Source organism: Eubalaena glacialis, chromosome 18, assembly GCF_028564815.1.
Source record: "Eubalaena glacialis isolate mEubGla1 chromosome 18, mEubGla1.1.hap2.+ XY, whole genome shotgun sequence".
Classification (NCBI taxonomy): Eukaryota; Metazoa; Chordata; class Mammalia; order Artiodactyla; family Balaenidae; genus Eubalaena; species Eubalaena glacialis.
The window spans coordinates 55,142,965-55,170,173 of record NC_083733.1 but is presented as its reverse complement, the minus strand read 5'-3'; the positions used below and the strand labels follow the sequence as shown (position 1 = coordinate 55,170,173).

General features: G+C 58.7%; 4 protein-coding genes and 1 long non-coding RNA gene across 5 annotated transcripts in view; 4 read left to right on the top strand and 1 right to left on the bottom strand.

Annotated features, from left to right (window-relative positions):
- Positions 1-1,684: 1,684 nt before the first annotated feature.
- Positions 1,685-4,652, bottom strand: LOC133077674 (uncharacterized). Its single transcript, XM_061172457.1, has 6 exons — positions 4,459-4,652; positions 3,350-3,609; positions 2,959-2,964; positions 2,060-2,129; positions 1,866-1,941; positions 1,685-1,780 (listed from the first exon to the last, which is right to left on the bottom strand). The coding sequence occupies exons 1-6, from the start codon at positions 4,560-4,562 to the stop codon at positions 1,685-1,687; spliced, it is 612 nt and encodes a 203-aa protein (XP_061028440.1). The 5' UTR covers positions 4,563-4,652.
- A 6,612-nt stretch (positions 4,653-11,264) lies between these two features.
- Positions 11,265-13,118, top strand: LOC133078995 (uncharacterized). The gene is made up of 3 exons (XR_009698002.1): positions 11,265-11,393; positions 11,937-12,175; positions 12,743-13,118. It is a non-coding gene; the product is annotated as an uncharacterized LOC133078995 (long non-coding RNA).
- Positions 13,119-16,411: 3,293 nt separating this feature from the next.
- LOC133077673 (uncharacterized) lies at positions 16,412-20,003 on the top strand. The gene is made up of 3 exons (XM_061172456.1): positions 16,412-16,516; positions 16,613-17,278; positions 19,105-20,003. The coding sequence occupies exons 1-3, from the start codon at positions 16,412-16,414 to the stop codon at positions 19,264-19,266; spliced, it is 933 nt and encodes a 310-aa protein (XP_061028439.1). The 3' UTR covers positions 19,267-20,003.
- On the top strand, positions 19,674-26,373 carry LOC133077672 (uncharacterized). Its single transcript, XM_061172455.1, has 10 exons — positions 19,674-19,751; positions 20,508-20,602; positions 20,855-20,936; positions 21,127-21,211; positions 21,478-21,588; positions 21,909-22,000; positions 22,436-22,488; positions 22,696-22,756; positions 22,975-23,640; positions 25,475-26,373. Exons 1-10 carry the CDS (start codon positions 19,674-19,676, stop codon positions 25,634-25,636), a joined length of 1,485 nt encoding a protein of 494 aa, XP_061028438.1. The 3' UTR covers positions 25,637-26,373.
- LOC133077671 (uncharacterized) overlaps positions 26,044-27,209 on the top strand; it is a 6,698-nt gene continuing 5,532 nt past the window's right edge. Inside the window, exons 1-2 of the mRNA XM_061172454.1 lie at positions 26,044-26,121; positions 26,878-26,972. Of these exons, the coding sequence (XP_061028437.1) occupies positions 26,044-26,121; positions 26,878-26,972 (173 nt within the window). The remainder of the gene's footprint in view (positions 26,122-26,877; positions 26,973-27,209) is intronic.

The following is a 27,209-nucleotide window of genomic DNA, read 5'->3' as shown; positions in this document are numbered from 1 at the left end:
TCCGCGCCCTCCAGCGCTCAAGGTTCTGGTGGTGGCAGCAACCCAGTTCCAGGCGAGTCTGCCAAAACTCATCAGAAAACAAAGGGGAGTGTGGTGCATTTCCTGGGATGCAGATCATGCTGAAAGAAATAGGAACAGACGTTCCATCCTAGGTGAAAGACACAGAAGGGAAATGCCCAGTCCGGACCGGGAATGGAAGGTCCTTGATGAGGTGAAAAACAGAACAAAGCAAAGCAATGGAAATAGGGGATGGCCAAGACTTCCCAAGAACAGAAGCACTGACCGGAGCCAAAAGGGGTTTAAGAAGGAAAAGCGAACCCAGTGCCATGGAACGCGTGTACTGCAGAGGAGGAGGAGGAGAGAATCATGGAGAAGACGGAAGAGCACACACAAGCACAGAGAAGAGAGAGAGCGAGTCAGACAGGTGTGGAATCGGGATGCGGCCAGGAAGGAGGGAGGCAGAGGGTGCACCTCTGAGGCGGTGTTTGGAGATTTCAGGGCTGATAATGACCCCAAGCCGTGCTTTGGACCACAGGGAGAACCCCCAGGGGGGGTCACGATGAAGAAGTTCCTATCCAGGACCACAGGAGGAGATGTGCTGAGCCCCAACCCATGCTCTCAGAAGCTTGCAGTCAGGGTGAGCCGACCCCAAACACCCAGAGAGAGCACTTTCCAACAGCAGAGGATAGCCCCACCGCCCCCATCCCATCCCGGGGTCCCTACATCCCAGCAAGAAGACTGGAAGCTAGCAAATGAAGTGCTGGTAGGCCAAAACACACAGCTCAACTGGAAGTGGATCGGTGGTGGTGAATTTTCCAGAAGGTTGTAGTCGAGTGGATCATGCCTTGCCCAAGGGACTTTCCTCTTCCAGATCATGGCGCTGTGGTCGGGTTAGGTGAGTTGAGCGCTGGGGGAAAGGGGCTCGGGTGGGGGTGGGATTTGGGGCATTCGCATCATGAGCATGACTTTCGGCATCTTTCCTGCAAGTGTATCATGAGTTCCTCATAGAGATTCCTTGTGTTTTTGGGTGTGGAAGGGTGCCTCTCAGGATGCAGAGGGGCTTCCTTCCACGTGCTGTTCCCAGGACATGGCAAGTCAGGCACATTTGAAGAAAAGCCAGGAAAAGCGATAAGGAAGGAAACAAGAATCCCACTGAGCCACACAGCCAGACAGAGCCACGGAGCCACCTTGTCACGGAGGGGGTGGGGTGGGGTGGGGTGGTGGTGAGTGGGGGGGAAATGGGGACTGCAGGGAGTCCCGGGCTCCTCAGACAAGCCCCATCCCTCCACGGGCACGGCAGTTCCTTGGGCCTGGGCTAAGGCTCGGGCTCTGGCTCGGGCTCGGGCTCTGGCTCTGGCTCTGGCTCTGGCTCTGGCTCTGGCTCTGGCTCTGGCTCTGGCTGCAGGCGCTGAAGCCCACGAGGGAGCAAAGCCCCCCAGAAGCCCACAGTCAGTCCCCTGTCCAGCTCACAGGGCAGTCCCCCTTCCGGGACAGTCCCAGGCACACACTGAGGATTGACCTGAGCAAGGGATACCACCACTAGGCTCCTGATCCTGCTTGGTCAGCCTGGCCCGGCCTGGCCTTATTCCACTCTGCACTCCGCAACTATCCATTTATGTAGCCTTCCTTCTTCCTTCTTCCCTCCCTTTCTTCCTCCCTCCCTTCCTTGCGTCCTTCCATCCGCTCATTTATCCTTGCTTCCATCCATGTGCTGGACGCACTGGAGGATGGGGGCCCGGGCTTCTTCCAAAGGCACGGGGGCCGCCGGCGGCGCCTGCCCCTAGCCCGGCCAGCCGCCAGAGGGCGCGCCCGCGTCACGGAGAGCCCCGCCCCCGTTTGCTGAGTAACCCGCCAGGGCAACAAACGGGAAACCCGGGGCAACCAAGGCGATTGTCCGCGCCCGCCTGGTCGGAGGGCAGGCTTCCACCAGTAGAAGGCTGGCTGTCAGAGCCCAGGGAGGGGAGAGAGGAGGACGGAGGGCAGCGAGGGATGTAGGGAGGGTGCGCCAGCCCTCCGGTCCCCAGGTTCTGGACATCCTAGATCTCTGGGTCTGTGCCACCGTCTCCGCCAGTGGCTGCCGAAGCTGGTGGCCAGACCAAGGCACGCCGGGTACCTCTGTGGATCCAAATCTGGATCGGCATGGGTGGGAATGGTGTCAAATGGGAGGAGGGTGTGGGATGCCATCTGGTGAGGCGGGGGCGAGGAACATCGCAGAGTCCCGGCTCGAACTGTGAACTGTGGTCGTGTCACCAGAAAATCCACTGACCCCGAAAGTGGTAGCTCCCCTAGACGTGGGCAGAGGAGGCCCATGCCCTGGTGCCACACTGGTTTCGGGTGGCGGGTGAGACGGGGGTCCCTGCCTCTGCCTCTCCCAGTGCCTCGCAGGGATGTGATTGCAAGGCCCTACTCCGCGCAGTTCTTCCCAACTAGCCCCCAACTTCTCCCCCCACCCCTCACCCGCCCCCCCTCCCACTCCATCCTGCTTGGTAAGCCTGGGCTGGCCCGGGCCGGCCTTTCCTCCACTCTTGGGAGCCCCAACAATCCGTCCATCTACTCATCCGTCAGTCCTTCTTGCTTTTTGAACCATACATCCATCTGATGAGGATAGTCATCAACAAAGAATCCATAATAGGAAAAGAAAAGAGTTATTGGAGCCAAACGGAGGACTCGAGCGCGGGAGACAGCCTCTCACAGGGCTCGGAGGAACTGCTCTGGAGAAGCATGACTTTCAGCCTAGTTTTATATGTGAGGGCAGAGAACCTCTATCGCGTCAGGGGTCCATTCCTTGTCTTCTTGTTTCCAAAAGAGACAGATGAGCACATAGACCGCGAATCAGCATGGCCTTGGCGCCTGCCAAAGGAGCCTTCTCATCGGACGACTAGTAGCACTGGCGTCCAGGTAAGGGAGGCATTTTATGTGTATCTTGAAAAAGGACGTCTTTATTTCTGGACAGTGCACGCTTTTCTGTAACGATGAAAGCACATGTACAATGTATGTTTAAGAGGCCACAAAACAGGCTGTTGTAGTTAGCATAGAAATCATGTGAGAGCCAGCATGACTTCCCTGTACCCCAACATGGGAACACTGCTTTCATCCCATCCATCCATCCTTCCGTGCATGCATCCATCCATCCATCCATCCATCCACTGGACCACTGGAAGTCACAGGCCCCAGGCCCTTCAGAGAGCACCGGACACAGCTTTCACCTGTACCTGCCAAGCGACAAAGGGCGCTCCGGATCCCTAGAGCCTAACAGACCCAACCCTTAGCAAACCTGCTAGTCATTGTGAGGTCAGCCTCCCACTCCACCCCCCCAACCCCACCCCCAGCCCGTGCCCCGCGCGCTCACGCTCACGCAGTTGGAGGGCTGGCTTCAACTCCGGTGAGTGAGCTGGGTAGGGACGGGGAAGGAGAGAGAGAACAGAGGGAGATGGCGGGAAGTACGGAGGGTGCGCCAGCCTTCCTCTCCTCACGTTACTGACGTCCCGGATCTCAGAGTCTGTGTCTGTCGACATCTTCGAACCACTGCCCCCACACTGATGGCTGGAACTGGTGGCGAGACGCCAAGTGGACCCAAATCCGGATCTAGGTGGGAGGTGATGGAGTCCACTGTATGGAGAAAGGGGGCGTGGTTTGGAATCTGGTGCCTGGTGAGGCGGCGAGCGGCATGAAGGTCCCCATGTCCCCGCTCAAAATGACGGTCACGTCGCCGAGAAACCCACTGACCCGGAGAGAGAGCGGTACCTCCCCTAGACATGGGCAGAGGCCGCCCGTGCCCTGGCGTCACACTGGGCGGGTTCTCTGCCGCTTCCATTGCTTTGCAGGAAACTGTGGAAAACCCCTTCTTTCCGCCATTCTTCCACGCTAGGCTCGCAACCTCTCCCCACCTCCTTCTCCCCTCCCCTCCCCGCCCTTCACCGCCCCTACCCTCCCCTCCCCTCCGCTTGCCGCCCCTCGGCAGGGCTTTCCTCCACTCTGCGGGGCCCCAACAGTCCGTCCGTATATTCCTCCAACCTTCCATCGAGCCGTGGATCCGCCCACCCTTCCTTCCGTCTGTCGGTCTGCCGGACCACTGGAAGACCTAGGCCCCAGGCCCTTCCTAGAGCACCGGACACGGCCCGCGCCTGCGCCCGCCCGCCAGCCCGCCAGCCAGCCAGCCAGCCAACGTGTCGCCCACCCCTCAGAGACAAGTCGCTTAGCAACCGTGCCCGAGGCGCAGCCAGGCCTCGCGGCCTGGTCGCCTGCGCATGCGCGCCTGGAGGACCGGCTTCAGCTCCACCAGCCAGAAGGACGACAGGAGGGCCGAGCGGCCACGGTGAGAGGCGGCCTTCCCGAGTTGGTCGTATGGACGCCTCCCCTTAGGTCCCAGCCCAACCGAAGCTCCCTGCCTCAGCGGGGAAGTTTCTTTCCCTGTTGGATTCCCACTGCCATCAAGGAAACGCAGGCTGAGATACTAACAGCACACGCCCGAGTCGAGGGCTTGGCTCACCAATCAACTTCTCCTCTGGGGGCTCACAAGGCAGGAAGTTTAAAGGTAGGGTTCGTTCGTGAGGCGGAGGCATGGGTATTGGTTTTCTGGGAAGAGGCGGGGTTCTTCTCCCTGGAACCGTGGTCCCATCTTCTTCTTTTCCTTCCTTCCCTGTGGTCAGGTGTTTCCCATCAGGCTAACTGGAGTCCAGTGAGCGTATAATGAGGCTCGGGTTCAGGAGAGGTCAAGAGGGTGATTTCATCAATTCCAGTCACATGTTGATATTTCTCTTGGGTTCTCTCCTTCTGAGGTTTGGTTCTGCAACTGAAGGCTGGGGCAGGTGGTTTCCCTTGGAGGGACGGGCCGGGGTATTGTTCTGGGGCAACCACCTGGGGGACAGTAGGGAGGGTGCGCCAGCACCCTCTTTCCTTAGGTTACCCACAGCCCAGATATCTGGGCCTATGTCGCGTTCTCGGCAGCAGCAGCTGGACCTGGTGGTGAGGCGCAGATAGATACAGCGGGGACGTCTGTGGACCCAGATCTGGTTCGGGGTGAGTGGAAATTGCAGCCAGTGAGAGAGGGGTGCAGAGTGAAATGCGGCGAGGTGGGGCGCGATGAAGATCCCCGAGTCCCGCTCCAAGGGATGGTCTGTTGCCAAAAATCCACTGGCCCCTGAGGGTGGTCCCTCCCTTAGACTTGGGCAGAGGAGGCCCATGCCCTGGGCCTGCACTAGGCGGGGCCCCTGCCTCTTCCAGGGCTCTCCAGGAATGTGTCGGAAGCCCCTTCTCCCTGCCGTTTCCGCTCCCCAGCACCCCTAACCCATCTCTTCCACACACACACCCCACCACCACGACCACCACCACCACCACCCCCCCCCAAACCACCACCCTCCCTCAAGTACCTGGGCTAGGCTGAGGAGGGTGCTCCCTCCCCAAGGACCCTAGCTCTCTTTCAGGCACACCGGTTGCCTGACACCTTCCTCCTGCAACAGGGGCGATCAGGAATGCATCTCAGAGGCGTCCCAGGACCCAGTGCCCTTTCCTCAGTAGGGGCTCCGCTGACAGATTTCTGTCCCCTGTGTGCCTCTCTTGAAGAAACCAGGCAAAGCCTACGGTGAAACAGAGGTACAGAGAAGAAGACCCGATTGAGGCAGAGGCATTCCACTGGGGCTTCTTAGGACCGCAGCCTAGCCTGGGAGACGCAGATTCAGGAGGCACTTGAATGATGTTCTGCTGCACTACAAAACGGAGGAAGGTTCTGAAGGCAAAACCTCCCAGGCCATAGTTAGTTCCATGAGTTGTGCGTCAAGAATTCGGATTGGAACTGCTCCAAAGTAAGGGTGCTTGTGAAGCAAGGCTTGGTTGGGGTCCAAAATGACTACAGAGGTGCAAGAGGGGAACTTTTGAGACCACACTTGTGGCAGCTAGCAGATGTTAGAGAAGCTAGAAGAGACAGGCTTCTAACAGTGTAGTAAGAGCCAGGTGTGTTGGCAGGTATGCCTGTCCGAGTTTGATTCTGGGCAAGGCGCCCTGTGTGTGTGTGTGTGTGTGTGTGTGTGTGTGTGTGTGTGTCTGTCTGTCTGTCTGTCTGTCTCTGTGTCTGTGTGTCGGTGTGTGTCTTAGGGCAAAGGGCCAGGAGAACTTGGGGGTGGGGTACCTGGGGTCTGGACCTTGACGGCAGCTGTGTTTGAGTCCCAACCCAGGCACATACCCCGGTGGGCATGGGTGGGGTGAGGGAGGGAGGCGGGCACTCACTGCAAATCTCCGTGTCAGTCCATTGCCACCCCCATCGTGGTGATCATCACGACAGGGCTCTAGCTCTTCTCAAAAGAACCACAGTGGAACGACAGCCATTTTTTCCAGGCCCCAGTGATTTTCATTCTCCGTTTTTTCAAAGGCTTTCTCGTTCCGCGCCCTCCAGCGCTCAAGGTTCTGGTGGTGGCAGCAACCCAGTTCCAGGCGAGTCTGCCAAAACTCATCAGAAAACAAAGGGGAGTGTGGTGCATTTCCTGGGATGCAGATCATGCTGAAAGAAATAGGAACAGACGTTCCATCCTAGGTGAAAGACACAGAAGGGAAATGCCCAGTCCGGACCGGGAATGGAAGGTCCTTGATGAGGTGAAAAACAGAACAAAGCAAAGCAATGGAAATAGGGGATGGCCAAGACTTCCCAAGAACAGAAGCACTGACCGGAGCCAAAAGGGGTTTAAGAAGGAAAAGCGAACCCAGTGCCATGGAACGCGTGTACTGCAGAGGAGGAGGAGGAGAGAATCATGGAGAAGACGGAAGAGCACACACAAGCACAGAGAAGAGAGAGAGCGAGTCAGACAGGTGTGGAATCGGGATGCGGCCAGGAAGGAGGGAGGCAGAGGGTGCACCTCTGAGGCGGTGTTTGGAGATTTCAGGGCTGATAATGACCCCAAGCCGTGCTTTGGACCACAGGGAGAACCCCCAGGGGGGGTCACGATGAAGAAGTTCCTATCCAGGACCACAGGAGGAGATGTGCTGAGCCCCAACCCATGCTCTCAGAAGCTTGCAGTCAGGGTGAGCCGACCCCAAACACCCAGAGAGAGCACTTTCCAACAGCAGAGGATAGCCCCACCGCCCCCATCCCATCCCGGGGTCCCTACATCCCAGCAAGAAGACTGGAAGCTAGCAAATGAAGTGCTGGTAGGCCAAAACACACAGCTCAACTGGAAGTGGATCGGTGGTGGTGAATTTTCCAGAAGGTTGTAGTCGAGTGGATCATGCCTTGCCCAAGGGACTTTCCTCTTCCAGATCATGGCGCTGTGGTCGGGTTAGGTGAGTTGAGCGCTGGGGGAAAGGGGCTCGGGTGGGGGTGGGATTTGGGGCATTCGCATCATGAGCATGACTTTCGGCATCTTTCCTGCAAGTGTATCATGAGTTCCTCATAGAGATTCCTTGTGTTTTTGGGTGTGGAAGGGTGCCTCTCAGGATGCAGAGGGGCTTCCTTCCACGTGCTGTTCCCAGGACATGGCAAGTCAGGCACATTTGAAGAAAAGCCAGGAAAAGCGATAAGGAAGGAAACAAGAATCCCACTGAGCCACACAGCCAGACAGAGCCACGGAGCCACCTTGTCACGGAGGGGGTGGGGTGGGGTGGGGTGGTGGTGAGTGGGGGGGAAATGGGGACTGCAGGGAGTCCCGGGCTCCTCAGACAAGCCCCATCCCTCCACGGGCACGGCAGTTCCTTGGGCCTGGGCTCAGGCTCGGGCTCTGGCTCGGGCTCTGGCTCTGGCTCTGGCTCTGGCTCTGGCTCTGGCTCTGGCTCTGGCTGCAGGCGCTGAAGCCCACGAGGGAGCAAAGCCCCCCAGAAGCCCACAGTCAGTCCCCTGTCCAGCTCACAGGGCAGCCCCCCTTCCGGGACAGTCCCAGGCACACACTGAGGATTGACCTGAGCAAGGGATACCACCACTAGGCTCCTGATCCTGCTTGGTCAGCCTGGCCCGGCCTGGCCTTATTCCACTCTGCACTCCGCAACTATCCATTTATGTAGCCTTCCTTCTTCCTTCCTCCCTCCCTTTCTTCCTCCCTCCCTTCCTTGCGTCCTTCCATCCGCTCATTTATCCTTGCTTCCATCCATGTGCTGGACGCACTGGAGGATGGGGGCCCGGGCTTCTTCCAAAGGCACGGGGGCCGCCGGCGGCGCCTGCCCCTAGCCCGGCCAGCCGCCAGAGGGCGCGCCCGCGTCACGGAGAGCCCCGCCCCCGTTTGCTGAGTAACCCGCCAGGGCAACAAACGGGAAACCCGGGGCAACCAAGGCGATTGTCCGCGCCCGCCTGGTCGGAGGGCAGGCTTCCACCAGTAGAAGGCTGGCTGTCAGAGCCCAGGGAGGGGAGAGAGGAGGACGGAGGGCAGCGAGGGATGTAGGGAGGGTGCGCCAGCCCTCCGGTCCCCAGGTTCTGGACATCCTAGATCTCTGGGTCTGTGCCACCGTCTCCGCCAGTGGCTGCCGAAGCTGGTGGCCAGACCAAGGCACGCCGGGTACCTCTGTGGATCCAAATCTGGATCGGCATGGGTGGGAATGGTGTCAAATGGGAGGAGGGTGTGGGATGCCATCTGGTGAGGCGGGGGCGAGGAACATCGCAGAGTCCCGGCTCGAACTGTGAACTGTGGTCGTGTCACCAGAAAATCCACTGACCCCGAAAGTGGTAGCTCCCCTAGACGTGGGCAGAGGAGGCCCATGCCCTGGTGCCACACTGGTTTCGGGTGGCGGGTGAGACGGGGGTCCCTGCCTCTGCCTCTCCCAGTGCCTCGCAGGGATGTGATTGCAAGGCCCTACTCCGCGCAGTTCTTCCCAACTAGCCCCCAACTTCTCCCCCCACCCCTCACCCGCCCCCCCTCCCACTCCATCCTGCTTGGTAAGCCTGGGCTGGCCCGGGCCGGCCTTTCCTCCACTCTTGGGAGCCCCAACAATCCGTCCATCTACTCATCCGTCAGTCCTTCTTGCTTTTTGAACCATACATCCATCTGATGAGGATAGTCATCAACAAAGAATCCATAATAGGAAAAGAAAAGAGTTATTGGAGCCAAACGGAGGACTCGAGCGCGGGAGACAGCCTCTCACAGGGCTCGGAGGAACTGCTCTGGAGAAGCATGACTTTCAGCCTAGTTTTATATGTGAGGGCAGAGAACCTCTATCGCGTCAGGGGTCCATTCCTTGTCTTCTTGTTTCCAAAAGAGACAGATGAGCACATAGACCGCGAATCAGCATGGCCTTGGCGCCTGCCAAAGGAGCCTTCTCATCGGACGACTAGTAGCACTGGCGTCCAGGTAAGGGAGGCATTTTATGTGTATCTTGAAAAAGGACGTCTTTATTTCTGGACAGTGCACGCTTTTCTGTAACGATGAAAGCACATGTACAATGTATGTTTAAGAGGCCACAAAACAGGCTGTTGTAGTTAGCATAGAAATCATGTGAGAGCCAGCATGACTTCCCTGTACCCCAACATGGGAACACTGCTTTCATCCCATCCATCCGTCCTTCCGTGCATGCATCCATCCATCCATCCATCCATCCACTGGACCACTGGAAGTCACAGGCCCCAGGCCCTTCAGAGAGCACCGGACACAGCTTTCACCTGTACCTGCCAAGCGACAAAGGGCGCTCCGGATCCCTAGAGCCTAACAGACCCAACCCTTAGCAAACCTGCTAGTCATTGTGAGGTCAGCCTCCCACTCCACCCCCCCAACCCCACCCCCAGCCCGTGCCCCGCGCGCTCACGCTCACGCAGTTGGAGGGCTGGCTTCAACTCCGGTGAGTGAGCTGGGTAGGGACGGGGAAGGAGAGAGAGAACAGAGGGAGATGGCGGGAAGTACGGAGGGTGCGCCAGCCTTCCTCTTCTCACGTTACTGACGTCCCGGATCTCAGAGTCTGTGTCTGTCGACATCTTCGAACCACTGCCCCCACACTGATGGCTGGAACTGGTGGCGAGACGCCAAGTGGACCCAAATCCGGATCTAGGTGGGAGGTGATGGAGTCCACTGTATGGAGAAAGGGGGCGTGGTTTGGAATCTGGTGCCTGGTGAGGCGGCGAGCGGCATGAAGGTCCCCATGTCCCCGCTCAAAATGACGGTCACGTCGCCGAGAAACCCACTGACCCGGAGAGAGAGCGGTACCTCCCCTAGACATGGGCAGAGGCCGCCCGTGCCCTGGCGTCACACTGGGCGGGTTCTCTGCCGCTTCCATTGCTTTGCAGGAAACTGTGGAAAACCGCTTCTTTCCGCCATTCTTCCACGCTAGGCTCGCAACCTCTCCCCGCCTCCTTCTCCCCTCCCCTCCCCGCCCTTCACCGCCCCTACCCTCCCCTCCCCTCCGCTTGCCGCCCCTCGGCAGGGCTTTCCTCCACTCTGCGGGGCCCCAACAGTCCGTCCGTATATTCCTCCAACCTTCCATCGAGCCGTGGATCCGCCCACCCTTCCTTCCGTCTGTCGGTCTGCCGGACCACTGGAAGACCTAGGCCCCAGGCCCTTCCTAGAGCACCGGACACGGCCCGCGCCTGCGCCCGCCCGCCCGCCAGCCCGCCAGCCCGGCAGCCAGCCAGCCAGCCAACGTGTCGCCCACCCCTCAGAGACAAGTCGCTTAGCAACCGTGCCCGAGGCGCAGCCAGGCCTCGCGGCCTGGTCGCCTGCGCATGCGCGCCTGGAGGACCGGCTACAGCTCCACCAGCCAGAAGGACGACAGGAGGGCCGAGCGGCCACGGTGAGAGGCGGCCTTCCCGAGCTGGTCGTATGGACGCCTCCCCTTAGGTCCCAGCCCAACCGAAGCTCCCGGCCTCAGCGGGGAAGTTTCTTTCCCTGTTGGATTCCCACTGCCATCAAGGAAACGCAGGCTGAGATACTAACAGCACACGCCCGAGTCGAGGGCTTGGCTCACCAATCAACTTCTCCTCTGGGGGCTCACAAGGCAGGAAGTTTAAAGGTAGGGTTCGTTCGTGAGGCGGAGGCATGGGTATTGGTTTTCTGGGAAGAGGCGGGGTTCTTCTCCCTGGAACCGTGGTCCCATCTTCTTCTTTTCCTTCCTTCCCTGTGGTCAGGTGTTTCCCATCAGGCTAACTGGAGTCCAGTGAGCGTATAATGAGGCTCGGGTTCAGGAGAGGTCAAGAGGGTGATTTCATCAATTCCAGTCACATGTTGATATTTCTCTTGGGTTCTCTCCTTCTGAGGTTTGGTTCTGCAACTGAAGGCTGGGGCAGGTGGTTTCCCTTGGAGGGACGGGCCGGGGTATTGTTCTGGGGCAACCACCTGGGGGACAGTAGGGAGGGTGCGCCAGCACCCTCTTTCCTTAGGTTACCCACAGCCCAGATATCTGGGCCTATGTCGCGTTCTCGGCAGCAGCAGCTGGACCTGGTGGTGAGGCGCAGATAGATACAGCGGGGACGTCTGTGGACCCAGATCTGGTTCGGGGTGAGTGGAAATTGCAGCCAGTGAGAGAGGGGTGCAGAGTGAAATGCGGCGAGGTGGGGCGCGATGAAGATCCCCGAGTCCCGCTCCAAGGGATGGTCTGTTGCCAAAAATCCACTGGCCCCTGAGGGTGGTCCCTCCCTTAGACTTGGGCAGAGGAGGCCCATGCCCTGGGCCTGCACTAGGCGGGGCCCCTGCCTCTTCCAGGGCTCTCCAGGAATGTGTCGGAAGCCCCTTCTCCCTGCCGTTTCCGCTCCCCAGCACCCCTAACCCATCTCTTCCACACACACACCCCACCACCACGACCACCACCACCACCACCCCCCCCCAAACCACCACCCTCCCTCAAGTACCTGGGCTAGGCTGAGGAGGGTGCTCCCTCCCCAAGGACCCTAGCTCTCTTTCAGGCACACCGGTTGCCTGACACCTTCCTCCTGCAACAGGGGCGATCAGGAATGCATCTCAGAGGCGTCCCAGGACCCAGTGCCCTTTCCTCAGTAGGGGCTCCGCTGACAGATTTCTGTCCCCTGTGTGCCTCTCTTGAAGAAACCAGGCAAAGCCTACGGTGAAACAGAGGTACAGAGAAGAAGACCCGATTGAGGCAGAGGCATTCCACTGGGGCTTCTTAGGACCGCAGCCTAGCCTGGGAGACGCAGATTCAGGAGGCACTTGAATGATGTTCTGCTGCACTACAAAACGGAGGAAGGTTCTGAAGGCAAAACCTCCCAGGCCATAGTTAGTTCCATGAGTTGTGCGTCAAGAATTCGGATTGGAACTGCTCCAAAGTAAGGGTGCTTGTGAAGCAAGGCTTGGTTGGGGTCCAAAATGACTACAGAGGTGCAAGAGGGGAACTTTTGAGACCACACTTGTGGCAGCTAGCAGATGTTAGAGAAGCTAGAAGAGACAGGCTTCTAACAGTGTAGTAAGAGCCAGGTGTGTTGGCAGGTATGCCTGTCCGAGTTTGATTCTGGGCAAGGCGCCCTGTGTGTGTGTGTGTGTGTGTGTGTGTGTGTGTGTGTGTGTGTGTGTGTGTGTCTGTCTGTCTGTCTCTGTGTCTGTGTGTCGGTGTGTGTCTTAGGGCAAAGGGCCAGGAGAACTTGGGGGTGGGGTACCTGGGGTCTGGACCTTGACGGCAGCTGTGTTTGAGTCCCAACCCAGGCACATACCCCGGTGGGCATGGGTGGGGTGAGGGAGGGAGGCGGGCACTCACTGCAAATCTCCGTGTCAGTCCATTGCCACCCCCATCGTGGTGATCATCACGACAGGGCTCTAGCTCTTCTCAAAAGAACCACAGTGGAACGACAGCCATTTTTTCCAGGCCCCAGTGATTTTCATTCTCCGTTTTTTCAAAGGCTTTCTCGTTCCGCGCCCTCCAGCGCTCAAGGTTCTGGTGGTGGCAGCAACCCAGTTCCAGGCGAGTCTGCCAAAACTCATCAGAAAACAAAGGGGAGTGTGGTGCATTTCCTGGGATGCAGATCATGCTGAAAGAAATAGGAACAGACGTTCCATCCTAGGTGAAAGACACAGAAGGGAAATGCCCAGTCCGGACCGGGAATGGAAGGTCCTTGATGAGGTGAAAAACAGAACAAAGCAAAGCAATGGAAATAGGGGATGGCCAAGACTTCCCAAGAACAGAAGCACTGACCGGAGCCAAAAGGGGTTTAAGAAGGAAAAGCGAACCCAGTGCCATGGAACGCGTGTACTGCAGAGGAGGAGGAGGAGAGAATCATGGAGAAGACGGAAGAACACACACAAGCACAGAGAAGAGAGAGAGCGAGTCAGACAGGTGTGGAATCGGGATGCGGCCAGGAAGGAGGGAGGCAGAGGGTGCACCTCTGAGGCGGTGTTTGGAGATTTCAGGGCTGATAATGACCCCAAGCCGTGCTTTGGACCACAGGGAGAACCCCCAGGGGGGGTCACGATGAAGAAGTTCCTATCCAGGACCACAGGAGGAGATGTGCTGAGCCCCAACCCATGCTCTCAGAAGCTTGCAGTCAGGGTGAGCCGACCCCAAACACCCAGAGAGAGCACTTTCCAACAGCAGAGGATAGCCCCACCGCCCCCATCCCATCCCGGGGTCCCTACATCCCAGCAAGAAGACTGGAAGCTAGCAAATGAAGTGCTGGTAGGCCAAAACACACAGCTCAACTGGAAGTGGATCGGTGGTGGTGAATTTTCCAGAAGGTTGTAGTCGAGTGGATCATGCCTTGCCCAAGGGACTTTCCTCTTCCAGATCATGGCGCTGTGGTCGGGTTAGGTGAGTTGAGCGCTGGGGGAAAGGGGCTCGGGTGGGGGTGGGATTTGGGGCATTCGCATCATGAGCATGACTTTCGGCATCTTTCCTGCAAGTGTATCATGAGTTCCTCATAGAGATTCCTTGTGTTTTTGGGTGTGGAAGGGTGCCTCTCAGGATGCAGAGGGGCTTCCTTCCACGTGCTGTTCCCAGGACATGGCAAGTCAGGCACATTTGAAGAAAAGCCAGGAAAAGCGATAAGGAAGGAAACAAGAATCCCACTGAGCCACACAGCCAGACAGAGCCACGGAGCCACCTTGTCACGGAGGGGGTGGGGTGGGGTGGGGTGGTGGTGAGTGGGGGGGAAATGGGGACTGCAGGGAGTCCCGGGCTCCTCAGACAAGCCCCATCCCTCCACGGGCACGGCAGTTCCTTGGGCCTGGGCTCAGGCTCGGGCTCTGGCTCGGGCTCTGGCTCGGGCTCTGGCTCTGGCTCTGGCTCTGGCTCTGGCTCTGGCTGCAGGCGCTGAAGCCCACGAGGGAGCAAAGCCCCCCAGAAGCCCACAGTCAGTCCCCTGTCCAGCTCACAGGGCAGTCCCCCTTCCGGGACAGTCCCAGGCACACACTGAGGATTGACCTGAGCAAGGGATACCACCACTAGGCTCCTGATCCTGCTTGGTCAGCCTGGCCCGGCCTGGCCTTATTCCACTCTGCACTCCGCAACTATCCATTTATGTAGCCTTCCTTCTTCCTTCCTCCCTCCCTTTCTTCCTCCCTCCCTTCCTTGCGTCCTTCCATCCGCTCATTTATCCTTGCTTCCATCCATGTGCTGGACGCACTGGAGGATGGGGGCCCGGGCTTCTTCCAAAGGCACGGGGGCCGCCGGCGGCGCCTGCCCCTAGCCCGGCCAGCCGCCAGAGGGCGCGCCCGCGTCACGGAGAGCCCCGCCCCCGTTTGCTGAGTAACCCGCCAGGGCAACAAACGGGAAACCCGGGGCAACCAAGGCGATTGTCCGCGCCCGCCTGGTCGGAGGGCAGGCTTCCACCAGTAGAAGGCTGGCTGTCAGAGCCCAGGGAGGGGAGAGAGGAGGACGGAGGGCAGCGAGGGATGTAGGGAGGGTGCGCCAGCCCTCCGGTCCCCAGGTTCTGGACATCCTAGATCTCTGGGTCTGTGCCACCGTCTCCGCCAGTGGCTGCCGAAGCTGGTGGCCAGACCAAGGCACGCCGGGTACCTCTGTGGATCCAAATCTGGATCGGCATGGGTGGGAATGGTGTCAAATGGGAGGAGGGTGTGGGATGCCATCTGGTGAGGCGGGGGCGAGGAACATCGCAGAGTCCCGGCTCGAACTGTGAACTGTGGTCGTGTCACCAGAAAATCCACTGACCCCGAAAGTGGTAGCTCCCCTAGACGTGGGCAGAGGAGGCCCATGCCCTGGTGCCACACTGGTTTCGGGTGGCGGGTGAGACGGGGGTCCCTGCCTCTGCCTCTCCCAGTGCCTCGCAGGGATGTGATTGCAAGGCCCTACTCCGCGCAGTTCTTCCCAACTAGCCCCCAACTTCTCCCCCCACCCCTCACCCGCCCCCCCTCCCACTCCATCCTGCTTGGTAAGCCTGGGCTGGCCCGGGCCGGCCTTTCCTCCACTCTTGGGAGCCCCAACAATCCGTCCATCTACTCATCCGTCAGTCCTTCTTGCTTTTTGAACCATACATCCATCTGATGAGGATAGTCATCAACAAAGAATCCATAATAGGAAAAGAAAAGAGTTATTGGAGCCAAACGGAGGACTCGAGCGCGGGAGACAGCCTCTCACAGGGCTCGGAGGAACTGCTCTGGAGAAGCATGACTTTCAGCCTAGTTTTATATGTGAGGGCAGAGAACCTCTATCGCGTCAGGGGTCCATTCCTTGTCTTCTTGTTTCCAAAAGAGACAGATGAGCACATAGACCGCGAATCAGCATGGCCTTGGCGCCTGCCAAAGGAGCCTTCTCATCGGACGACTAGTAGCACTGGCGTCCAGGTAAGGGAGGCATTTTATGTGTATCTTGAAAAAGGACGTCTTTATTTCTGGACAGTGCACGCTTTTCTGTAACGATGAAAGCACATGTACAATGTATGTTTAAGAGGCCACAAAACAGGCTGTTGCAGTTAGCATAGAAATCATGTGAGAGCCAGCATGACTTCCCTGTACCCCAACATGGGAACACTGCTTTCATCCCATCCATCCGTCCTTCCGTGCATGCATCCATCCATCCATCCATCCATCCATCCACTGGACCACTGGAAGTCACAGGCCCCAGGCCCTTCAGAGAGCACCGGACACAGCTTTCACCTGTACCTGCCAAGCGACAAAGGGCGCTCCGGATCCCTAGAGCCTAACAGACCCAACCCTTAGCAAACCTGCTAGTCATTGTGAGGTCAGCCTCCCACTCCACCCCCCCAACCCCACCCCCAGCCCGTGCCCCGCGCGCTCACGCTCACGCAGTTGGAGGGCTGGCTTCAACTCCGGTGAGTGAGCTGGGTAGGGACGGGGAAGGAGAGAGAGAACAGAGGGAGATGGCGGGAAGTACGGAGGGTGCGCCAGCCTTCCTCTCCTCACGTTACTGACGTCCCGGATCTCAGAGTCTGTGTCTGTCGACATCTTCGAACCACTGCCCCCACACTGATGGCTGGAACTGGTGGCGAGACGCCAAGTGGACCCAAATCCGGATCTAGGTGGGAGGTGATGGAGTCCACTGTATGGAGAAAGGGGGCGTGGTTTGGAATCTGGTGCCTGGTGAGGCGGCGAGCGGCATGAAGGTCCCCATGTCCCCGCTCAAAATGACGGTCACGTCGCCGAGAAATCCACTGACCCGGAGAGAGAGCGGTACCTCCCCTAGACATGGGCAGAGGCCGCCCGTGCCCTGGCGTCACACTGGGCGGGTTCTCTGCCGCTTCCATTGCTTTGCAGGAAACTGTGGAAAACCGCTTCTTTCCGCCATTCTTCCACGCTAGGCTCGCAACCTCTCCCCGCCTCCTTCTCCCCTCCCCTCCCCGCCCTTCACCGCCCCTACCCTCCCCTCCCCTCCGCTTGCCGCCCCTCGGCAGGGCTTTCCTCCACTCTGCGGGGCCCCAACAGTCCGTCCGTATATTCCTCCAACCTTCCATCGAGCCGTGGATCCGCCCACCCTTCCTTCCGTCTGTCGGTCTGCCGGACCACTGGAAGACCTAGGCCCCAGGCCCTTCCTAGAGCACCGGACACGGCCCGCGCCTGCGCCCGCCCGCCAGCCCGCCAGCCAGCCAGCCAGCCAACGTGTCGCCCACCCCTCAGAGACAAGTCGCTTAGCAACCGTGCCCGAGGCGCAGCCAGGCCTCGCGGCCTGGTCGCCTGCGCATGCGCGCCTGGAGGACCGGCTTCAGCTCCACCAGCCAGAAGGACGACAGGAGGGCCGAGCGGCCACGGTGAGAGGCGGCCTTCCCGAGTTGGTCGTATGGACGCCTCCCCTTAGGTCCCAGCCCAACCGAAGCTCCCGGCCTCAGCGGGGAAGTTTCTTTCCCTGTTGGATTCCCACTGCCATCAAGGAAACGCAGGCTGAGATACTAACAGCACACGCCCGAGTCGAGGGCTTGGCTCACCAATCAACTTCTCCTCTGGGGGCTCACAAGGCAGGAAGTTTAAAGGTAGGGTTCGTTCGTGAGGCGGAGGCATGGGTATTGGTTTTCTGGGAAGAGGCGGGGTTCTTCTCCCTGGAACCGTGGTCCCATCTTCTTCTTTTCCTTCCTTCCCTGTGGTCAGGTGTTTCCCATCAGGCTAACTGGAGTCCAGTGAGCGTATAATGAGGCTCGGGTTCAGGAGAGGTCAAGAGGGTGATTTCATCAATTCCAGTCACATGTTGATATTTCTCTTGGGTTCTCTCCTTCTGAGGTTTGGTTCTGCAACTGAAGGCTGGGGCAGGTGGTTTCCCTTGGAGGGACGGGCCGGGGTATTGTTCTGGGGCAACCACCTGGGGGACAGTAGGGAGGGTGCGCCAGCACCCTCTTTCCTTAGGTTACCCACAGCCCAGATATCTGGGCCTATGTCGCGTTCTCGGCAGCAGCAGCTGGACCTGGTGGTGAGGCGCAGATAGATACAGCGGGGACGTCTGTGGACCCAGATCTGGTTCGGGGTGAGTGGAAATTGCAGCCAGTGAGAGAGGGGTGCAGAGTGAAATGCGGCGAGGTGGGGCGCGATGAAGATCCCCGAGTCCCGCTCCAAGGGATGGTCTGTTGCCAAAAATCCACTGGCCCCTGAGGGTGGTCCCTCCCTTAGACTTGGGCAGAGGAGGCCCATGCCCTGGGCCTGCACTAGGCGGGGCCCCTGCCTCTTCCAGGGCTCTCCAGGAATGTGTCGGAAGCCCCTTCTCCCTGCCGTTTCCGCTCCCCAGCACCCCTAACCCATCTCTTCCACACACACACCCCACCACCACGACCACCACCACCACCACCCCCCCCCAAACCACCACCCTCCCTCAAGTACCTGGGCTAGGCTGAGGAGGGTGCTCCCTCCCCAAGGACCCTAGCTCTCTTTCAGGCACACCGGTTGCCTGACACCTTCCTCCTGCAACAGGGGCGATCAGGAATGCATCTCAGAGGCGTCCCAGGACCCAGTGCCCTTTCCTCAGTAGGGGCTCCGCTGACAGATTTCTGTCCCCTGTGTGCCTCTCTTGAAGAAACCAGGCAAAGCCTACGGTGAAACAGAGGTACAGAGAAGAAGACCCGATTGAGGCAGAGGCATTCCACTGGGGCTTCTTAGGACCGCAGCCTAGCCTGGGAGACGCAGATTCAGGAGGCACTTGAATGATGTTCTGCTGCACTACAAAACGGAGGAAGGTTCTGAAGGCAAAACCTCCCAGGCCATAGTTAGTTCCATGAGTTGTGCGTCAAGAATTCGGATTGGAACTGCTCCAAAGTAAGGGTGCTTGTGAAGCAAGGCTTGGTTGGGGTCCAAAATGACTACAGAGGTGCAAGAGGGGAACTTTTGAGACCACACTTGTGGCAGCTAGCAGATGTTAGAGAAGCTAGAAGAGACAGGCTTCTAACAGTGTAGTAAGAGCCAGGTGTGTTGGCAGGTATGCCTGTCCGAGTTTGATTCTGGGCAAGGCGCCCTGTGTGTGTGTGTGTGTGTGTGTGTGTGTGTGTGTGTGTGTGTGTCTGTCTGTCTGTCTCTGTGTCTGTGTGTCGGTGTGTGTCTTAGGGCAAAGGGCCAGGAGAACTTGGGGGTGGGGTACCTGGGGTCTGGACCTTGACGGCAGCTGTGTTTGAGTCCCAACCCAGGCACATACCCCGGTGGGCATGGGTGGGGTGAGGGAGGGAGGCGGGCACTCACTGCAAATCTCCGTGTCAGTCCATTGCCACCCCCATCGTGGTGATCATCACGACAGGGCTCTAGCTCTTCTCAAAAGAACCACAGTGGAACGACAGCCATTTTTTCCAGGCCCCAGTGATTTTCATTCTCCGTTTTTTCAAAGGCTTTCTCGTTCCGCGCCCTCCAGCGCTCAAGGTTCTGGTGGTGGCAGCAACCCAGTTCCAGGCGAGTCTGCCAAAACTCATCAGAAAACAAAGGGGAGTGTGGTGCATTTCCTGGGATGCAGATCATGCTGAAAGAAATAGGAACAGACGTTCCATCCTAGGTGAAAGACACAGAAGGGAAATGCCCAGTCCGGACCGGGAATGGAAGGTCCTTGATGAGGTGAAAAACAGAACAAAGCAAAGCAATGGAAATAGGGGATGGCCAAGACTTCCCAAGAACAGAAGCACTGACCGGAGCCAAAAGGGGTTTAAGAAGGAAAAGCGAACCCAGTGCCATGGAACGCGTGTACTGCAGAGGAGGAGGAGGAGAGAATCATGGAGAAGACGGAAGAGCACACACAAGCACAGAGAAGAGAGAGAGCGAGTCAGACAGGTGTGGAATCGGGATGCGGCCAGGAAGGAGGGAGGCAGAGGGTGCACCTCTGAGGCGGTGTTTGGAGATTTCAGGGCTGATAATGACCCCAAGCCGTGCTTTGGACCACAGGGAGAACCCCCAGGGGGGGTCACGATGAAGAAGTTCCTATCCAGGACCACAGGAGGAGATGTGCTGAGCCCCAACCCATGCTCTCAGAAGCTTGCAGTCAGGGTGAGCCGACCCCAAACACCCAGAGAGAGCACTTTCCAACAGCAGAGGATAGCCCCACCGCCCCCATCCCATCCCGGGGTCCCTACATCCCAGCAAGAAGACTGGAAGCTAGCAAATGAAGTGCTGGTAGGCCAAAACACACAGCTCAACTGGAAGTGGATCGGTGGTGGTGAATTTTCCAGAAGGTTGTAGTCGAGTGGATCATGCCTTGCCCAAGGGACTTTCCTCTTCCAGATCATGGCGCTGTGGTCGGGTTAGGTGAGTTGAGCGCTGGGGGAAAGGGGCTCGGGTGGGGGTGGGATTTGGGGCATTCGCATCATGAGCATGACTTTCGGCATCTTTCCTGCAAGTGTATCATGAGTTCCTCATAGAGATTCCTTGTGTTTTTGGGTGTGGAAGGGTGCCTCTCAGGATGCAGAGGGGCTTCCTTCCACGTGCTGTTCCCAGGACATGGCAAGTCAGGCACATTTGAAGAAAAGCCAGGAAAAGCGATAAGGAAGGAAACAAGAATCCCACTGAGCCACACAGCCAGACAGAGCCACGGAGCCACCTTGTCACGGAGGGGGTGGGGTGGGGTGGGGTGGTGGTGAGTGGGGGGGAAATGGGGACTGCAGGGAGTCCCGGGCTCCTCAGACAAGCCCCATCCCTCCACGGGCACGGCAGTTCCTTGGGCCTGGGCTCAGGCTCGGGCTCTGGCTCGGGCTCTGGCTCTGGCTCTGGCTCTGGCTCTGGCTCTGGCTCTGGCTCTGGCTGCAGGCGCTGAAGCCCACGAGGGAGCAAAGCCCCCCAGAAGCCCACAGTCAGTCCCCTGTCCAGCTCACAGGGCAGTCCCCCTTCCGGGACAGTCCCAGGCACACACTGAGGATTGACCTGAGCAAGGGATACCACCACTAGGCTCCTGATCCTGCTTGGTCAGCCTGGCCCGGCCTGGCCTTATTCCACTCTGCACTCCGCAACTATCCATTTATGTAGCCTTCCTTCTTCCTTCCTCCCTCCCTTTCTTCCTCCCTCCCTTCCTTGCGTCCTTCCATCCGCTCATTTATCCTTGCTTCCATCCATGTGCTGGACGCACTGGAGGATGGGGGCCCGGGCTTCTTCCAAAGGCACGGGGGCCGCCGGCGGCGCCTGCCCCTAGCCCGGCCAGCCGCCAGAGGGCGCGCCCGCGTCACGGAGAGCCCCGCCCCCGTTTGCTGAGTAACCCGCCAGGGCAACAAACGGGAAACCCGGGGCAACCAAGGCGATTGTCCGCGCCCGCCTGGTCGGAGGGCAGGCTTCCACCAGTAGAAGGCTGGCTGTCAGAGCCCAGGGAGGGGAGAGAGGAGGACGGAGGGCAGCGAGGGATGTAGGGAGGGTGCGCCAGCCCTCCGGTCCCCAGGTTCTGGACATCCTAGATCTCTGGGTCTGTGCCACCGTCTCCGCCAGTGGCTGCCGAAGCTGGTGGCCAGACCAAGGCACGCCGGGTACCTCTGTGGATCCAAATCTGGATCGGCATGGGTGGGAATGGTGTCAAATGGGAGGAGGGTGTGGGATGCCATCTGGTGAGGCGGGGGCGAGGAACATCGCAGAGTCCCGGCTCGAACTGTGAACTGTGGTCGTGTCACCAGAAAATCCACTGACCCCGAAAGTGGTAGCTCCCCTAGACGTGGGCAGAGGAGGCCCATGCCCTGGTGCCACACTGGTTTCGGGTGGCGGGTGAGACGGGGGTCCCTGCCTCTGCCTCTCCCAGTGCCTCGCAGGGATGTGATTGCAAGGCCCTACTCCGCGCAGTTCTTCCCAACTAGCCCCCAACTTCTCCCCCCACCCCTCACCCGCCCCCCCTCCCACTCCATCCTGCTTGGTAAGCCTGGGCTGGCCCGGGCCGGCCTTTCCTCCACTCTTGGGAGCCCCAACAATCCGTCCATCTACTCATCCGTCAGTCCTTCTTGCTTTTTGAACCATACATCCATCTGATGAGGATAGTCATCAACAAAGAATCCATAATAGGAAAAGAAAAGAGTTATTGGAGCCAAACGGAGGACTCGAGCGCGGGAGACAGCCTCTCACAGGGCTCGGAGGAACTGCTCTGGAGAAGCATGACTTTCAGCCTAGTTTTATATGTGAGGGCAGAGAACCTCTATCGCGTCAGGGGTCCATTCCTTGTCTTCTTGTTTCCAAAAGAGACAGATGAGCACATAGACCGCGAATCAGCATGGCCTTGGCGCCTGCCAAAGGAGCCTTCTCATCGGACGACTAGTAGCACTGGCGTCCAGGTAAGGGAGGCATTTTATGTGTATCTTGAAAAAGGACGTCTTTATTTCTGGACAGTGCACGCTTTTCTGTAACGATGAAAGCACATGTACAATGTATGTTTAAGAGGCCACAAAACAGGCTGTTGCAGTTAGCATAGAAATCATGTGAGAGCCAGCATGACTTCCCTGTACCCCAACATGGGAACACTGCTTTCATCCCATCCATCCGTCCTTCCGTGCATGCATGCATCCATCCATCCATCCATCCATCCACTGGACCACTGGAAGTCACAGGCCCCAGGCCCTTCAGAGAGCACCGGACACAGCTTTCACCTGTACCTGCCAAGCGACAAAGGGCGCTCCGGATCCCTAGAGCCTAACAGACCCAACCCTTAGCAAACCTGCTAGTCATTGTGAGGTCAGCCTCCCACTCCACCCCCCCAACCCCACCCCCAGCCCGTGCCCCGCGCGCTCACGCTCACGCAGTTGGAGGGCTGGCTTCAACTCCGGTGAGTGAGCTGGGTAGGGACGGGGAAGGAGAGAGAGAACAGAGGGAGATGGCGGGAAGTACGGAGGGTGCGCCAGCCTTCCTCTCCTCACGTTACTGACGTCCCGGATCTCAGAGTCTGTGTCTGTCGACATCTTCGAACCACTGCCCCCACACTGATGGCTGGAACTGGTGGCGAGACGCCAAGTGGACCCAAATCCGGATCTAGGTGGGAGGTGATGGAGTCCACTGTATGGAGAAAGGGGGCGTGGTTTGGAATCTGGTGCCTGGTGAGGCGGCGAGCGGCATGAAGGTCCCCATGTCCCCGCTCAAAATGACGGTCACGTCGCCGAGAAACCCACTGACCCGGAGAGAGAGCGGTACCTCCCCTAGACATGGGCAGAGGCCGCCCGTGCCCTGGCGTCACACTGGGCGGGTTCTCTGCCGCTTCCATTGCTTTGCAGGAAACTGTGGAAAACCGCTTCTTTCCGCCATTCTTCCACGCTAGGCTCGCAACCTCTCCCCGCCTCCTTCTCCCCTCCCCTCCCCGCCCTTCACCGCCCCTACCCTCCCCTCCCCTCCGCTTGCCGCCCCTCGGCAGGGCTTTCCTCCACTCTGCGGGGCCCCAACAGTCCGTCCGTATATTCCTCCAACCTTCCATCGAGCCGTGGATCCGCCCACCCTTCCTTCCGTCTGTCGGTCTGCCGGACCACTGGAAGACCTAGGCCCCAGGCCCTTCCTAGAGCACCGGACACGGCCCGCGCCTGCGCCCGCCCGCCAGCCCGCCAGCCAGCCAGCCAGCCAACGTGTCGCCCACCCCTCAGAGACAAGTCGCTTAGCAACCGTGCCCGAGGCGCAGCCAGGCCTCGCGGCCTGGTCGCCTGCGCATGCGCGCCTGGAGGACCGGCTTCAGCTCCACCAGCCAGAAGGACGACAGGAGGGCCGAGCGGCCACGGTGAGAGGCGGCCTTCCCGAGTTGGTCGTATGGACGCCTCCCCTTAGGTCCCAGCCCAACCGAAGCTCCCGGCCTCAGCGGGGAAGTTTCTTTCCCTGTTGGATTCCCACTGCCATCAAGGAAACGCAGGCTGAGATACTAACAGCACACGCCCGAGTCGAGGGCTTGGCTCACCAATCAACTTCTCCTCTGGGGGCTCACAAGGCAGGAAGTTTAAAGGTAGGGTTCGTTCGTGAGGCGGAGGCATGGGTATTGGTTTTCTGGGAAGAGGCGGGGTTCTTCTCCCTGGAACCGTGGTCCCATCTTCTTCTTTTCCTTCCTTCCCTGTGGTCAGGTGTTTCCCATCAGGCTAACTGGAGTCCAGTGAGCGTATAATGAGGCTCGGGTTCAGGAGAGGTCAAGAGGGTGATTTCATCAATTCCAGTCACATGTTGATATTTCTCTTGGGTTCTCTCCTTCTGAGGTTTGGTTCTGCAACTGAAGGCTGGGGCAGGTGGTTTCCCTTGGAGGGACGGGCCGGGGTATTGTTCTGGGGCAACCACCTGGGGGACAGTAGGGAGGGTGCGCCAGCACCCTCTTTCCTTAGGTTACCCACAGCCCAGATATCTGGGCCTATGTCGCGTTCTCGGCAGCAGCAGCTGGACCTGGTGGTGAGGCGCAGATAGATACAGCGGGGACGTCTGTGGACCCAGATCTGGTTCGGGGTGAGTGGAAATTGCAGCCAGTGAGAGAGGGGTGCAGAGTGAAATGCGGCGAGGTGGGGCGCGATGAAGATCCCCGAGTCCCGCTCCAAGGGATGGTCTGTTGCCAAAAATCCACTGGCCCCTGAGGGTGGTCCCTCCCTTAGACTTGGGCAGAGGAGGCCCATGCCCTGGGCCTGCACTAGGCGGGGCCCCTGCCTCTTCCAGGGCTCTCCAGGAATGTGTCGGAAGCCCCTTCTCCCTGCCGTTTCCGCTCCCCAGCACCCCTAACCCATCTCTTCCACACACACACCCCACCACCACGACCACCACCACCACCACCCCCCCCCAAACCACCACCCTCCCTCAAGTACCTGGGCTAGGCTGAGGAGGGTGCTCCCTCCCCAAGGACCCTAGCTCTCTTTCAGGCACACCGGTTGCCTGACACCTTCCTCCTGCAACAGGGGCGATCAGGAATGCATCTCAGAGGCGTCCCAGGACCCAGTGCCCTTTCCTCAGTAGGGGCTCCGCTGACAGATTTCTGTCCCCTGTGTGCCTCTCTTGAAGAAACCAGGCAAAGCCTACGGTGAAACAGAGGTACAGAGAAGAAGACCCGATTGAGGCAGAGGCATTCCACTCTGGGGCTTCTTAGGACCGCAGCCTAGCCTGGGAGACGCAGATTCAGGAGGCACTTGAATGATGTTCTGCTGCACTACAAAACGGAGGAAGGTTCTGAAGGCAAAACCTCCCAGGCCATAGTTAGTTCCATGAGTTGTGCGTCAAGAATTCGGATTGGAACTGCTCCAAAGTAAGGGTGCTTGTGAAGCAAGGCTTGGTTGGGGTCCAAAATGACTACAGAGGTGCAAGAGGGGAACTTTTGAGACCACACTTGTGGCAGCTAGCAGATGTTAGAGAAGCTAGAAGAGACAGGCTTCTAACAGTGTAGTAAGAGCCAGGTGTGTTGGCAGGTATGCCTGTCCGAGTTTGATTCTGGGCAAGGCGCCCTGTGTGTGTGTGTGTGTGTGTGTGTGTGTGTGTGTGTGTGTGTGTGTGTGTCTGTCTGTCTGTCTCTGTGTCTGTGTGTCGGTGTGTGTCTTAGGGCAAAGGGCCAGGAGAACTTGGGGGTGGGGTACCTGGGGTCTGGACCTTGACGGCAGCTGTGTTTGAGTCCCAACCCAGGCACATACCCCGGTGGGCATGGGTGGGGTGAGGGAGGGAGGCGGGCACTCACTGCAAATCTCCGTGTCAGTCCATTGCCACCCCCATCGTGGTGATCATCACGACAGGGCTCTAGCTCTTCTCAAAAGAACCACAGTGGAACGACAGCCATTTTTTCCAGGCCCCAGTGATTTTCATTCTCCGTTTTTTCAAAGGCTTTCTCGTTCCGCGCCCTCCAGCGCTCAAGGTTCTGGTGGTGGCAGCAACCCAGTTCCAGGCGAGTCTGCCAAAACTCATCAGAAAACAAAGGGGAGTGTGGTGCATTTCCTGGGATGCAGATCATGCTGAAAGAAATAGGAACAGACGTTCCATCCTAGGTGAAAGACACAGAAGGGAAATGCCCAGTCCGGACCGGGAATGGAAGGTCCTTGATGAGGTGAAAAACAGAACAAAGCAAAGCAATGGAAATAGGGGATGGCCAAGACTTCCCAAGAACAGAAGCACTGACCGGAGCCAAAAGGGGTTTAAGAAGGAAAAGCGAACCCAGTGCCATGGAACGCGTGTACTGCAGAGGAGGAGGAGGAGAGAATCATGGAGAAGACGGAAGAGCACACACAAGCACAGAGAAGAGAGAGAGCGAGTCAGACAGGTGTGGAATCGGGATGCGGCCAGGAAGGAGGGAGGCAGAGGGTGCACCTCTGAGGCGGTGTTTGGAGATTTCAGGGCTGATAATGACCCCAAGCCGTGCTTTGGACCACAGGGAGAACCCCCAGGGGGGGTCACGATGAAGAAGTTCCTATCCAGGACCACAGGAGGAGATGTGCTGAGCCCCAACCCATGCTCTCAGAAGCTTGCAGTCAGGGTGAGCCGACCCCAAACACCCAGAGAGAGCACTTTCCAACAGCAGAGGATAGCCCCACCGCCCCCATCCCATCCCGGGGTCCCTACATCCCAGCAAGAAGACTGGAAGCTAGCAAATGAAGTGCTGGTAGGCCAAAACACACAGCTCAACTGGAAGTGGATCGGTGGTGGTGAATTTTCCAGAAGGTTGTAGTCGAGTGGATCATGCCTTGCCCAAGGGACTTTCCTCTTCCAGATCATGGCGCTGTGGTCGGGTTAGGTGAGTTGAGCGCTGGGGGAAAGGGGCTCGGGTGGGGGTGGGATTTGGGGCATTCGCATCATGAGCATGACTTTCGGCATCTTTCCTGCAAGTGTATCATGAGTTCCTCATAGAGATTCCTTGTGTTTTTGGGTGTGGAAGGGTGCCTCTCAGGATGCAGAGGGGCTTCCTTCCACGTGCTGTTCCCAGGACATGGCAAGTCAGGCACATTTGAAGAAAAGCCAGGAAAAGCGATAAGGAAGGAAACAAGAATCCCACTGAGCCACACAGCCAGACAGAGCCACGGAGCCACCTTGTCACGGAGGGGGTGGGGTGGGGTGGGGTGGTGGTGAGTGGGGGGGAAATGGGGACTGCAGGGAGTCCCGGGCTCCTCAGACAAGCCCCATCCCTCCACGGGCACGGCAGTTCCTTGGGCCTGGGCTCAGGCTCGGGCTCTGGCTCGGGCTCTGGCTCTGGCTCTGGCTCTGGCTCTGGCTCTGGCTCTGGCTCTGGCTGCAGGCGCTGAAGCCCACGAGGGAGCAAAGCCCCCCAGAAGCCCACAGTCAGTCCCCTGTCCAGCTCACAGGGCAGTCCCCCTTCCGGGACAGTCCCAGGCACACACTGAGGATTGACCTGAGCAAGGGATACCACCACTAGGCTCCTGATCCTGCTTGGTCAGCCTGGCCCGGCCTGGCCTTATTCCACTCTGCACTCCGCAACTATCCATTTATGTAGCCTTCCTTCTTCCTTCCTCCCTCCCTTTCTTCCTCCCTCCCTTCCTTGCGTCCTTCCATCCGCTCATTTATCCTTGCTTCCATCCATGTGCTGGACGCACTGGAGGATGGGGGCCC

Coding starts and splice junctions, on each gene's coding strand:
- LOC133077672 (XM_061172455.1), top strand. CDS start 19,674: ATGAAGAAGTTCCTATCCAGGACCACAGGAGGAGATGTGCTGAGCCCC. Junction 20,603..20,854: donor CCCTTCCGGGACAGTCCCAG/GCACACACTGAG, acceptor CTTCTTCCAAAG/GCACGGGGGCCGCCGGCGGC. Junction 22,489..22,695: donor GAGGGCTGGCTTCAACTCCG/GTGAGTGAGCTG, acceptor ATCCGGATCTAG/GTGGGAGGTGATGGAGTCCA.
- LOC133077674 (XM_061172457.1), bottom strand. CDS start 4,562: ATGCCTCCGCCTCACGAACGAACCCTACCTTTAAACTTCCTGCCTTGT. Junction 1,942..2,059: donor GGCAGCCACTGGCGGAGACG/GTGGCACAGACC, acceptor GGGCTCTGACAG/CCAGCCTTCTACTGGTGGAA. Junction 1,781..1,865: donor TTGGTTGCCCCGGGTTTCCC/GTTTGTTGCCCT, acceptor TGGCCGGGCTAG/GGGCAGGCGCCGCCGGCGGC.
- LOC133077673 (XM_061172456.1), top strand. CDS start 16,412: ATGAAGGTCCCCATGTCCCCGCTCAAAATGACGGTCACGTCGCCGAGA. Junction 16,517..16,612: donor GACATGGGCAGAGGCCGCCC/GTGCCCTGGCGT, acceptor CTTCCACGCTAG/GCTCGCAACCTCTCCCCGCC. Junction 17,279..19,104: donor ACAAGGCAGGAAGTTTAAAG/GTAGGGTTCGTT, acceptor GTTTTTTCAAAG/GCTTTCTCGTTCCGCGCCCT.